The following is a 12,635-nucleotide window of genomic DNA, read 5'->3' as shown; positions in this document are numbered from 1 at the left end:
TTTTTGCCAAGAGTAACATATTTTTTTTTGTATTTAAAAGGCACCTAAATCCTTCGCACTGAAGAAAGATTTTTTTCTTTTGCCCACACTGCATTTTACAAATGTTTAGCACTTGCTTTGCAAATTGTTTGCCTAAAATCAAAAGAAATGTTTGCCTTTGTGAGAAAACTGTATTCGTGCAAAAAGAAATGTCAGCCTGTATAAGTAGAAAAGAAGCGAATCAGGACATCTGCAAAACATTCGCCGTAAAAAGTCCAACCCAATGTGGAAAATCGCAAACACCTGATTACAACATCCCTTTCTACATAATATATATATTTTTAAAACTCACGGCACAAAGGCTCTTCTGATACCCGAGTCCTTGCAATTTCAAGTAGTTCAATGTGAACATCTATTACTAGAGTGTGCTAAAAGCTTTTGTCTGCCGGGCTCCTCTATGATGCTACTGAAGGACTTAATGAGTGAGCCAAGTCACTGGTTGCTAGACAGAAACACTGGACTCCCCAGGGAGCTTGTGCCAGTATTAAAAATAGCTAAGAGCAGGTTATTAACCTTATTAGGAGTGCAACCCGTTTTTGAGGATGAAAACATTTGGGGTCTGTTTCTAGCATGTTGACAACAATTCATTCAAATTATCATAATGAGCACTGCCTGGCTGTGTAATACATACCAGTTTAACACCCTCCCCCATTTGGAAGAACGGAATATTTTGACATTTTCCAAACTATGTATATTTGCTTTCTTGTGGATAGTTAAATAGGAAAAAAATGGATACTTCTTTCACCTGCAAGATTTAAAAAGTAGCCTCTTTGCTTAGCGCTGCGACAAGATAAAGTGGCATTTGTTGGAACAATCACACAACCTATAACAAGTTAATGGGTGAGCTTTATGAATCTTGGGAGGCATAGTTTGCACCTCTTGGTGAAGCCAGGTGAGCTGTTTGTAATTCAAAGCTATATGAATGTTACACATTAAGGACGAATATTTTCTTGTTAATTCCAGAGGCAGCAAGACTTTATCACCCTTGATTATAAAAGAGGGGAAAAAAACAACCTCAGCCATGTTGTTGTTGCTCACACAGTTTGCACCGATTACTGTGGTGTGTTTTTCACATCCCACTCACTGTATCCTTCTGGTTAAATAACATCCCTCATTATCTGCCGTGCCCCATCTATGGTGGCTCACATAACAAGATTTAAGCCAGGATTACAGACAAATAACATTTCCTTTCTATGTGTTGCCAGCTCACCCTTAACAATCACCTTTTCTTCTGAGGAAGATTTCTAAGTGATGGAAGTCTGCAAAAAATACACTGAATCTACAGCACTTTAAAAAAAAACAAAAACCTTTAAGCGACCTTTAAGCTTAAGTTCCTTGGACAGCATTTTTAGCTAAAAATGCTGTAAATGACGATCGCTACATTAACATTAGCCTGCTTCCCACTGACACAACTGCATATAACTTCAGCTCTAAAGAGAAGGGACAGGCTTTTAGTCAGCTCTTAACATAATTATTTTGGGAGAGAACAAAAGAGACATCGGCTCATTGGAGGGAGTCCATTGTTCGCGGTTTGGGATTTTAAATCTGCCAGCTGAATAATGATGTAGGAGCCTCAGAGCAGCACAGTGCACTCACCTCCTCAATTCCTCAGTAAAAACAAACTCATGGGGCTGTGTGGCGTTGATATCACTGGCATTATTTAACAATCCTCGCTGTAAAGCAAGGCGTGTTACCGTGGGATCAGACATCTTTGCGGAGAAGACATCTGACCTTTGTAAGGTAGCTAATGAAAACAGATCAGACATACAAGCTATTTAAGCACCAGGGCAGAGAAATCTGTCGTCGGTGGATTCAAAATGAAAGCAGTCTAATGTTACTGTGGAAAAAGATTTCAGCATGTAGCAAACATTTCAACACTGACTAACTGTTGATGTGGGGTTTTTGTTGTTGTTTGGGGTGAAAAGAAAAAGTTCCAAATTGGACGTTGAACTGGTTTGAGGTTATTCTTGAAGGCTGTCTCTTTGCTAGACTTTCTAGCAAGAGAAGCTTTGTATTCAAGAATTGCTTTCTAATGTTTACTGATTGGAATAAAATGAAAAAAAACATCCTCAGGAGAAAGAATGAGCAAAAAATATATACTTCACTGATGACTTAAACTCGTGACCTCTGGGTTTTTTGAGCACATTTCCTTTCATGCTGAGCTAATTGACTTCCCACTCAAGCAACAGTATTCCTGGGTTTATGATGCTGTCGTCACAGACAGAAAGACACAGGCTCTAACAGTTTAACTGTTCCCCATGAAACAAACATGAAAGAATTTAGATATACATACATGATACATACAGGACTGACAGATTGCTAAGATACATCTAAATAACACAATGGGCCTCAATGAACCAAACAAGGTTTCTTACTTAATTGTTTTCAAATGCAATAGTTTTAAATGGACTTGTACTTATAGAGCTCTTTTCTACTATAACTGAAAACTCAGCGCACTTTTTACTACAACCTTTATTCACCCAATCACATAGATTTTGTGGCTGATGTCATTTATGCGGGTATTTATGCTAGTACTGGTGCATTATGTGCTGGGATTCTTTCATATCTATTCCAACAGTTTCAGCAACCTCCCCCTGGGAATTTGCTGACATTTGCGAGTACATATATCAACATTATTGAGACAATAACTGTTATTCTCTCACTGATAAATTCAAAGACTGCAGCAAAAAAACAGCTAGAAATGCACAGGTGGAATCGATAACCGATGGCTGCGTCAAGGCGATGTGCAGTTACACCAGCACACATCGAGTTATGCCATAGGTTACATCATACGTTTTCAGTGTGGCTCGGGGTTACAACATAGCTATGGTGTAGATTTCCCACTTAAGCATAAATCCCCACTACCCGGGCACACCCAGGACCTTTAAGCGCAAGCTAAACAAAACTAGATAAAAAGTTGTAAAGGTGTAGGTGCGTTTGAGGAAATATGTCACAAAAGCTCTGACTGTCCCACTAGCTCTTAGTTAAGAAAAACCTTATTTGCTTAAAGGTCGTCGGGTCAAGAACCTGAACCTGAAACCTGAAGAGATTCAGTGTTGCTGAGAGTGTGTGTGCTTTTGTATGTGCGCACTGGTGTTTTAACACCTAACAAGGAAAGAGGCCTTGTAGTCAAGGACAGAGCTAAGCTAAGTACAGCGTAGCGTGAAATGACACTAAACAGAGCCGGCAGACTGTGCTTTGATGATACATAGCTGTCTACTGCTTTCATATGAGCTCTGGCTTGACTTGAAGTCCCTCAGTGATAGTAATAGCCAAAGTGAAAATAGCTAATTAAAAACAGCAGTGAGGGCCAACTCCACTTTGAAACTTCATTAAACCAAACTTTGATGAGAAATGCGAGTTGCGTAAACGTATAAACACCTTTTGAGAACTTCCTGGTTGCATTCGCCAAGCTGGAGCTTAGTTTCTCTTTGTAACACCGCTTTATGATTGGCAAAAATGAATCAGGTCATTGTCTTTTGTGTAGGGGGCATTAAATGCAGCTCTTGGGTTGAATTGAGTGCCCATGGACATCATAACAAAACCTGCAATTGTAAAAGGTTGACAATTACCCTCGATTACAATTATAGCGTTCACACACCAAAGCCCGGTTCACAGTGGACGCGAACTCAGGCCTTAACATTTAAACGATGTGGGCATCACACCAAATAAAGGCAGAGAGGGAGGTAAAGGAAGAGACCGCAGAGAGGAAAATGAAGAATAACTGGAGTGCAAACGCACTGAAAAGTAGCGTTCACCTCTTCTTTATTTCGTATTCATAGGCACAAGAAAATCTGCATGCAATTTAGCCGCAAACCATTTGAACCGAGGTTGGAGTGGCAACACAGCTCCAGTGATCCATTCCCAAAGTAAACAGGTATTATCTCAAGTGGCAAAGAGCAAAGGAAGGAACGACGCATCTCTTTCACGCTACTTCATCACTTCAGCCGCTTGCTTCTTCATCCAAAACAAAACCACACTAAAACAAAGAAGAACTAAAAAACAAAAAAAAAAATAGAAAAAAAAAGACAAAGTTTCTCTGCTTCACAATAATTGTTGGTAGCACTTCAATAAAAAAACCTCAGGGCTCTCATTCTTCTGGGAAAAGCACTCTGCAGGAGCATCTGGTGGGATCCTCACAATATGCCAGCCTTGTGAAAACTGAGGGAAATCAAAAAGAGTCAACATCTCGGCTACAATCAATTGGCAGCATACGGAAATTGCTGTAGTTAATGAGGTATTCTTAAGAACATTTGGCCTATCTTCTTTTTTTATGATCAAACGCTCTAAAACACAACTATTTTCAAGTCCGTCAAGTCTTTTTTTTTTTTTAAGCATTGTTACAAACCCTTTGAATAAAAGTAAAAAGGAAAGAGGAACTTTAAATTTTTTTCATATATATAAACGTTTTTATTTCCTTGCACCTAGCATAGAAGAGACTTGTAAATAATTGCTGATGTGATCATTGGAAAAAGCCAATACCTGACAGAAGACAACATTTTAAAAGTGGGCCCCCTTGCCCACGATTAACACTTGAGTTACACCTAAGTACTTTAAATCTACCAAATTCCAAGATGTAAAGGAAGGCATCAAAGTCAAGCACACATTGATTACTAATGGACTCAGTATCTTTTTTTAAAAAAAGGCGCATGTTTGGTTGCTTAAAAGCCTGATTTAAAAGAAACTGGGAAAAAAAAATTCAATGAATTTGGACAATTCATTGAATTTAAGACCTTTAGCTCTGGGTGGGTTCTCATGCCAAAAATGAGTCTGACCATTCAAAGCTGCTACTGTTTAAAAACGTGTGCCTTCATGCACTGCATAATAAGACCCAGAGCCTTTTTGCAGTAGTTTTTCAGGCAGAGATGAGATGTACTCTACACACATAATGAAAACTGAAATTACTTGTACATTAGTAATCAGTGTTGGGGAGTAACGGAATACATGTACCGCCGTTACGTATTTAAAATACAAAATATGAGTAACTGTATTCCGTTACAGTTACCGTTTAAAAAGGTGGTATTTAGAATACAGTTACTTTGTTGAAATAAATGGATTACACGGCGGTACTTCCCTGTTTCATATTGTGGCGGGTCAGGACTGTTTGGGTTTTGTTTGACAGCTACGTTCTGTTGTTCCAGGCGGCAGCGTTACGGTTGCCATGGTTACAGGGTGACACTCTCGCTCTGCGTGTTTCCTGGGTGAGAGAGGCCTTTTTGTTGTTGTTGTGCTAAGCTAACAGGCAGAATGCTACAGGTATAGCTCTAAAGAATGTAGCATCATGGGCAGTGTAGTCCGTGCTGCAGGGAGAATGGACTGCCATACCCGTTATGTGTCTGTGAGCGAGGGAGGGAGAAAAAGGAAAAGTACGAGCTGTCATCGAGCAGAAACGGGAGCTGGAAGCATGTAAATATAATAATAACCACTGCAGCCAAGAAGAGTGCCTGACGAGCCCAGCTGTAAGTAAGCTTTTAAGACTCGACTGTACACCGTGTTCGTGTTTTCCTCTGAAACAATAAGCTCCGTTGGAGCAGCCTTTCAACGCCTCTCTCTGTCTCTGCTAGCAAAGTTGACCCAGACAACAAAGTAAAGCTAGTTTTCAGCTACGAGCCCGACACGAACTGACGTATTAGCCAGAGGTCCCTTTACTACGGTTCGGAGCCGCGGACCTTCAGTAACAGTAATAAATCACAGCAATAGTACATTCATGTAGTTGTAAACAGCATGATAATATATTAAGTAATCCAAAGTATTCAGAATACGTTACTCTCATTGAGTAACGTAACGGAATACATTACAGAATACATTTTGGGGCATGTAATCTGTATTCTGTGGTGGAATACATTTTAAAAGTAACCTTCCCAACACTGTTAGTAAACCTCCATGTATAGTATTCTGCAAAAGTCTTGAGTCACCCCTCATTAATTTTAATATTTCCTCAGAAACTGCACATACTGAAACATGGGCAATCATATGTGGAAATATACTCATTACTGAGTTGATGTTTGGAACTTTGATTTCTGGGAGTTTGAGTTTGTTGGAGGTGTGGTCTTAAACTTTTGATCAGCTGTAAAACAGCCTGTTTCAGTTTACTCGCTGTTTTCAATAAATTGCATGCTCAAAAGAATGTTTTGTCTCACTCCCATTTCTTCTTGTTGCATGTTGGAGCTCTACTTGGAACCTTGTTAAGATCCAACCATGCAAAATATGATTTTTCCCATTTTTCCAAGTGGTCATAAACCTTTGATCGTGACTGTAGTATGCAAGGAAAAAGCAGAGTTTGTACAATTATAATGAGCTTGAAAGTTGATATTTTGTATAACTATCTTTATTCTTAAGCACAGTCTGAACCCTCTAAGCCAAACCTTCTTGTAATTCTTCTTGTAAAGTAGTCTTCAGGAATTGTTCTCCAGGTTTCTTGAAGGACATTCAAAGCTCTTCCTTGGAGGTTTTTGCCTTTTTCTCTAGAGTCCAGACCTCAATGATGTTGAGGTGTGGACTCTGGGGACGCCAATCCATGACTGATAGTGTCAGTCTATAGTGTCAGTCTTTTCCTTCATCAGGATGGCTTCTTGACATGCATCCTTTTGGGTCCTGTGTAAGGCCTTTGCTGGATGTTTTCATATTCTCTAAGGACATGGATATTGTTTTTTAAAATCCTGCAAATGCAGTCTGAAGAAAAAACTGTGAAAGACCTTCAAAGCACATTTTTTTCTGATAATTCTCTGTTTCTTTCCTTTTAGAAATATTTTGTCTATTTTCTTATTACTAATTTTCTGTTCATGCTTTCTCATAACGGTATCAGCCTATTAAGATATTAATACACACAAAAACATCGTCATCAGTGTGATCCAGTACCATGTGCCAACATTGGCAGCAGGAAACTTGAATGCATTGCAAAGCAGAAGTTGGAAAAGGAACAAAAACAACAAAAGAAGGATGAAAGATGTGTTTCTACTTTCTACTTAGAAACAACTGTAAATATTGCTGAGGCCAGAGCCAACATTCACTAGCTGCTACCCACCCCAAGCAAACAGCACAAAAAGAAAAAGCTAGGAAATGCAGTTGCTGGCCTTTCACAGCTGTCTTTAAAAATTATACGTTTGGCGTGTGCAGTAGTCTCAGTGCATGAAAATTGAGAGTGACAACTGCAGACTTACAAAAGAGCTGAAACGAACTTCTGCTGTAAAGACCAGGCCAGTGGGAAAATAACAATAACATGTAAACAGTTTTGCTTCGTTTACATGTGAATGCAAATCTCATTCAATTTTCACGTCAATGTTATTTATATTGTGCCAAATCACAACAACAGCTGACTTACGGAGCTTTATATTGTAAAAAGCAAAGACCCTACAATAATAGAGAGAAAACCAACAGTCACACTACCCCGTATGAGCAAGCTATTGGCAACAGTGGGAAAGAAAAACTCCTGTGGCAGAACCAGGCTCTGGGAGGGACAGCCAGTTGGGGGTGAGGGGAGGAAGATGGGACAAAAGCCACGCTGTGGAAGAGCCACAGATAAATAATAACTTGCATTTAAATGCATAGTAATTGAAAACAGGTGACAAAAGAAGTAACACTCATGATGCAAAGGGCCCAGCATCCTAGGCCTATTGCAGCGTAACTATGGGGGGATTCAGGGTCACCTGATTTATCCCTACCTTTAATCTTTATCAAAAAGAAAAGGTTTAAGCTTAATCTAAACAGTAGAAATCCAAATCCAATTCAAGTAGAATGAGTGGCTGAGGGTCATCCAACTGACCAAGAGCTCTGACTGAATATCAGCTTGTCCTTCTGTTCCTCATAGGAAATGCCTTCCAGAGGGGGAGGGAAAGCACAAAATGAAAAATAGCAACAGGAATGACTTCATACTCAAGTTCACAGTCACTTCAATTCGCCTGGTGAACTTACCCCAGCAGAACAAAACCTGAATATGACAACACCCAATTTCCTCTTGTCCTCCCACATACCCCAGCTTAATTGTAGACTAGATCCACCCCGCTTAACGTTTCTGGCCCTCGTAAGCCAACCAAAGTCCGCTTTTATAAAGCTTTCATTAGCTGCCGATTACCGTCAGTGCCTGCTGGGGCTGGTAGGCTTTGGCCTTCATTAACAGGCCTGAGTCATACAAATGACTGTATGAGCCTGTGTGCACTATGTTCAGACAGCCAACATCCCGCTGAAGAAGAGATAAGTATTTATTTGATGTGTGCTCTATTCTACTCTGCCCCAGTCCATTTTGTTTTCGTTCAATTCTTCCAAAAAGCGTAGGCTGCAAGTGTCAAGTGAAATGTCGCAGCAACAAAATCCCCTGACAGCATGTCATGCTTTTGTCTGATACCAAATGGTAGTTTTTGTGTTCTGCCTCATTCCATGGGCGATAATTCTTTGAAAAAAATGATTCACTGCCACACCGATGACATCTCTGCTTGATGCCCTGCAATCCACTCTACACTGCCTGGCAATGTTCATTTCTTTACTAACTGCAGACTCTCTGAGAAAGCAGCATGTAAGTAAAGACGGGTAGCAAAGTAAATGAAAATTAAAAAAAAAAAAAAAAAAAAAGATGTCTGCCCGCACTGCAAATCAGTACCAAGTTGTCAGTGACCACCTTCATTATGTGATGAAGCACATCCTTCCTAATGAGAACATTTTTTTCCAGGATGTAGCGCCTTTGTTCACAGGACATAATGGGTCAATGAATGGTTTGACAACGATGATCATCTTTTGACCAACATGTTCAACAGCGACCATCAAATCACCACATTACACAATGTCTTAGAAGGCTGGTGGGTCCATCCCTCCAGCAGTGTCTTAAAGGCTTGGACAATCAATACCAAGACACCAGTACGCTGTTTTGATGGCACACGCTGGCCCAATGCTTTAAAACTTTATTTTGTCACTGGTGTGTATATTCCCAATTCAATCCTAGATAAAAAGTTAAAAAGGCTTATTTTATTTAATGGCCTGCCCTCACGTTTTAGTTAGATATATGACCAAGCCAAAAACGAGACTTCAGGGAGATGAAAGATCTATGTGAAGCTAGCTATTACAGACACCTTAGTAACGTTATTTATTTTAAAATCACCTTCTTGAATCTTCTACATTATGTTGAGCTGTATTTGTGTCATGCTGCACAGTAGGAGAAGAGCAGCTCGATTTGCCAAAAGCGTGGAGAGCTTTTTCTTTTTCCTTTTTAAATAGTCCAAGCATCTGCGTCTCCCCTCACCCCAAGATATAACTCCATCTCTCTAGCATAACACATGCTAATGGACCATAATGCAACTAATGGGCTGCATCAACCACACTAATACAGACACTTATGTTAACATTATGATGAATAGAAAAGAAAAGCCCGATGGAGCAAAAGGCTGCACAGGTTTTCTCTCAGCAGGAGCGGGAGCAGCAAACAAGAGATTTAAAGCAACAGGATACTAAATTGAATGCTTTGACCAAGGAAGAGGGAAATGTGCTACTTTCAGGAGTAGCGGTGAGGAAAGGACCCAAGTGTAGAATATCAACGACAAAAAAAAAACAATTCCAAAAGGATGAACAGAGTCCAAAGAAACACACACACTACTGAAAATACAAAACAACAAAAAAAAAGATCCACAAAAAAGGTTAATCACAGGACCACAAACAGGAAGCCCGACCAACTGGCAAAGAAGAGAGGCGACGCACAGGACTATATGTACACAGAGCACTAATTAGGGAACGGGACACAGACGAGGGCGAAACAGAGGAGGAAGCAATTAGCAGGTGAAAACACTCAGGGAATCAGGGAAAGAAACAGACAGGAAGTAAAAAGTACGACAAGCACACTAAGAAAATTAGCAAAACAAACTGCGAGGTGAAGACACAAACACAGAGGGATCAAAGACAGGGGAGCACTGGAAAAAGTAAAATATTCACATTACAACAGGAACCAAAAGACTTATATTACAATATTACAGAAACTCAGTGATACTTATTGACTAATACATGAGAACATTCTTATCCTGCACAAAAAACAAGTGCATATGCAAAGCTACCATTCGGTTTATGAAATATGCACACCGGCATATTTTCTTCTTTCCACTGTGCACATGTTAATAAATCAGAATCATTTCAAACCAAGAGGCTTGTGCAATCTCCTTACAATCAGCCATCTGCATTACTGTCCAGCCCCCATTTTTCTATACAAGGAAACATGTTTATATCCACGTGAAGCCGAGTAAGTGGTAACGAGAGATGTTGTAAGAGAGAAGCCTGCACTGGACTTTAAAAACAATGAGGAAGCCAAAACAGGCACAGTTTTTTAAAGAGTCTCCATAGGAATGATGAAAAAAAGTGAAAATGCGTTCAGGCTGACATAACAGAGGTTCTGAATATTGCTTCCCCTGTGTTTCTAAAAAGTGAAACAAGTGAAAAACAAGTTTTCTCATTGAAGCTGACATGTAAAAAAGACTACATGAAAAAGAAGAAGACGGGTAGAGCACATAATCTGTCAGCCCGAGATGAAAACTTCTTCTAGAGCAGGGGTGTCAAACTCAAATACACAGTGGGCCAAAATTCAAAAGTGGAACAAAGTCACGGGCTAACGTTAATATTTATTGAAATATATTTATTCCTCCAGATATAAGAATCAATCTTTTCTTATGGACTCAAACACGTTTTGCTGAAAAACTGAATATGGAACAAGCAAAGCTTAATACTAAACAATATATATATTAGCTGTATAATACCAGTAGGCCAGCTCTGATAGTAATTTGGTATGGCTTCGCGGGCCAAATGTAATCAGGCTGCGGGCCAAATTTGGCCCGCGGGCCAGTTTGACACCTATGTTCAAGAGCATCAGTGGAATAGTGCCATGGAATCAGACTGTAAGTGATGATGTCCATGTTCCAATTTTTAATGAAAAACAAGATCAATTTGAAGGTTAAGACCTACACCTTTCCATTTAGTATTTTGTTTTCTTTCACCCTTTTTTTGTTCGTAGAAATATAATTTAATTGTTCTTGTAGGCAAAAGCATGTCACTGGATGAAACGGTCAGGAGGTGCTTGTCCTCACACAGTGAGCAAACTCCTGGGCTAAATGTTACCTACCTGTATTAATAAAACTGGTTGCTACTACCGATCAGAAAATGTTGTAAAGAAATTAATAACAAGAACTTTCCACATTTCTTCTTAAATAAAAAAGTCTGTGTTTTAAACAGCACACACAGTTTCTTGTTTCCTGACAGTCCTTACCTTGCAGAGCCTCCTTGGCTCGATCCAGCTCCTGTTCCTTCTGCGCCAGCTGCACACGGAGTTCAGTGGCAGAGAGCACGTCAGCCGAGCAACCTCCCTGGGTCTCCTCCAGGTCCTTATTCAACATGTCCTTCATCTGCCGCAGCAGGTGCACCTCTTCCTGGAGCTGGGCCACCTCTTCACGCAGCAGAACTGCAATTTGCAGAAAAGGAAGAGAGCTTTAGCACGCCCGCACCACAACGTTGCCCAAATTAGTGCAATTGTGAATCGCTGCACAGTTTTAACAGTGAATATGCATTTAAGCCAAAATAAAAGTGTCACTTCAGCAGAGAGAGAAGGGTCACGTGCTTGCTGGAATTGGGTCTCATACTGGTGCATCGGCTTTGAACAGCTACATGACTGCAGATATTGTTGTGTGTGAAATGCTAAACTGATTTAACATCACCACGGGAGGCTGCGGTTTTATTTGTTATTGAGATAACTGCAGAGCCAAATTACTGACAGTAATAAGCATCACAGAGATAGGTGCGGTCCATTAGATGAGTAGAGACAAGGCACTGATTGTGTAATGAAATTTGTCTTTGAAGTCGTCTGTTGAACCTTCTCTGTGTTGACAGGATTGACGAGTAAAGGCGAGAGGAGTACTCATTTAATATTCATTGAATGGTGCTTTAAAGTACTCCTCCCTGTCGTTGTGACAAAGACGAAAAACGACAAAATGAAAAACAACAGCACAGACTATTGTTTTTTGTTTTTTTGTTGTTTTTTTCCCTCGCAATTTGACTCGGGGTAAAATTTTTTAAAGTGCTTTCAAAGCACCAGCAGCAGTGAGAGGATTTCGCTCCCTTTTAAAACAAGCCACAACAGACAAATGTCACACTTCAATTTTTCACATTAAAACTAAAAACTAAAATCCAAAATTGTGACTTTTGGCACACTGAACGCGGGTGTCTAGGTGGAGCATATGGAGCGTCATTTATACTCGGATGAGTAGAGTCATTCTGTTTAATTTCATGCATCCTCGGGGCAAAGGGGGAGGGTGGGGGTGAGGGGAACTGCTTTACCCCATCTCGTGCAGTTCCAGCATCAAGTGCCATGCATAAATCACACTTCATACTCTGAGACTCCAGCTCCAACTCACACTGAAAAAATTAAATCTGAGATGAATGGGACAACTAAGGATGACAAATGTCCTCTGTATTTCCTGGTCATTGTTGCACATTTGAACCAAGAATTTCAAAGATGTAATAAGTGATGCTTTTCTAAATTTAAACAGCATTACAAAAAAAAAAAAAGAACTGCATTCAGTCAAGGTTAGGATTTCTGGTCATGTAAAATTTGAACGTGTAGAAGACGATTGCAAGTC

At 40.0% G+C, this 12,635-nt stretch overlaps 1 protein-coding gene across 3 annotated transcripts in view; it reads right to left on the bottom strand.

Annotated features, from left to right (window-relative positions):
- kazna (kazrin, periplakin interacting protein a) overlaps positions 1 to 12,635 on the bottom strand; it is a 192,900-nt gene that overhangs the window by 19,313 nt on the left and 160,952 nt on the right. For all 3 annotated transcript variants that reach the window (XM_087833675.1, XM_087833676.1, XM_087833677.1), the window contains one exon: positions 11,270 to 11,461. In XM_087833675.1, the coding sequence (XP_087689801.1) occupies positions 11,270 to 11,461 (192 nt within the window). The remainder of the gene's footprint in view (positions 1 to 11,269; positions 11,462 to 12,635) is intronic.

This window comes from Neolamprologus brichardi, chromosome 20 (genome assembly GCF_056152115.1).
Source record: "Neolamprologus brichardi isolate AB-2024 chromosome 20, ASM5615211v1, whole genome shotgun sequence".
NCBI lineage: Eukaryota > Metazoa > Chordata > Actinopteri > Cichliformes > Cichlidae > Neolamprologus > Neolamprologus brichardi.
The sequence above is the reverse complement of the archived record's forward strand: the minus strand, read 5'-3'. Positions and strand labels throughout refer to the sequence as shown.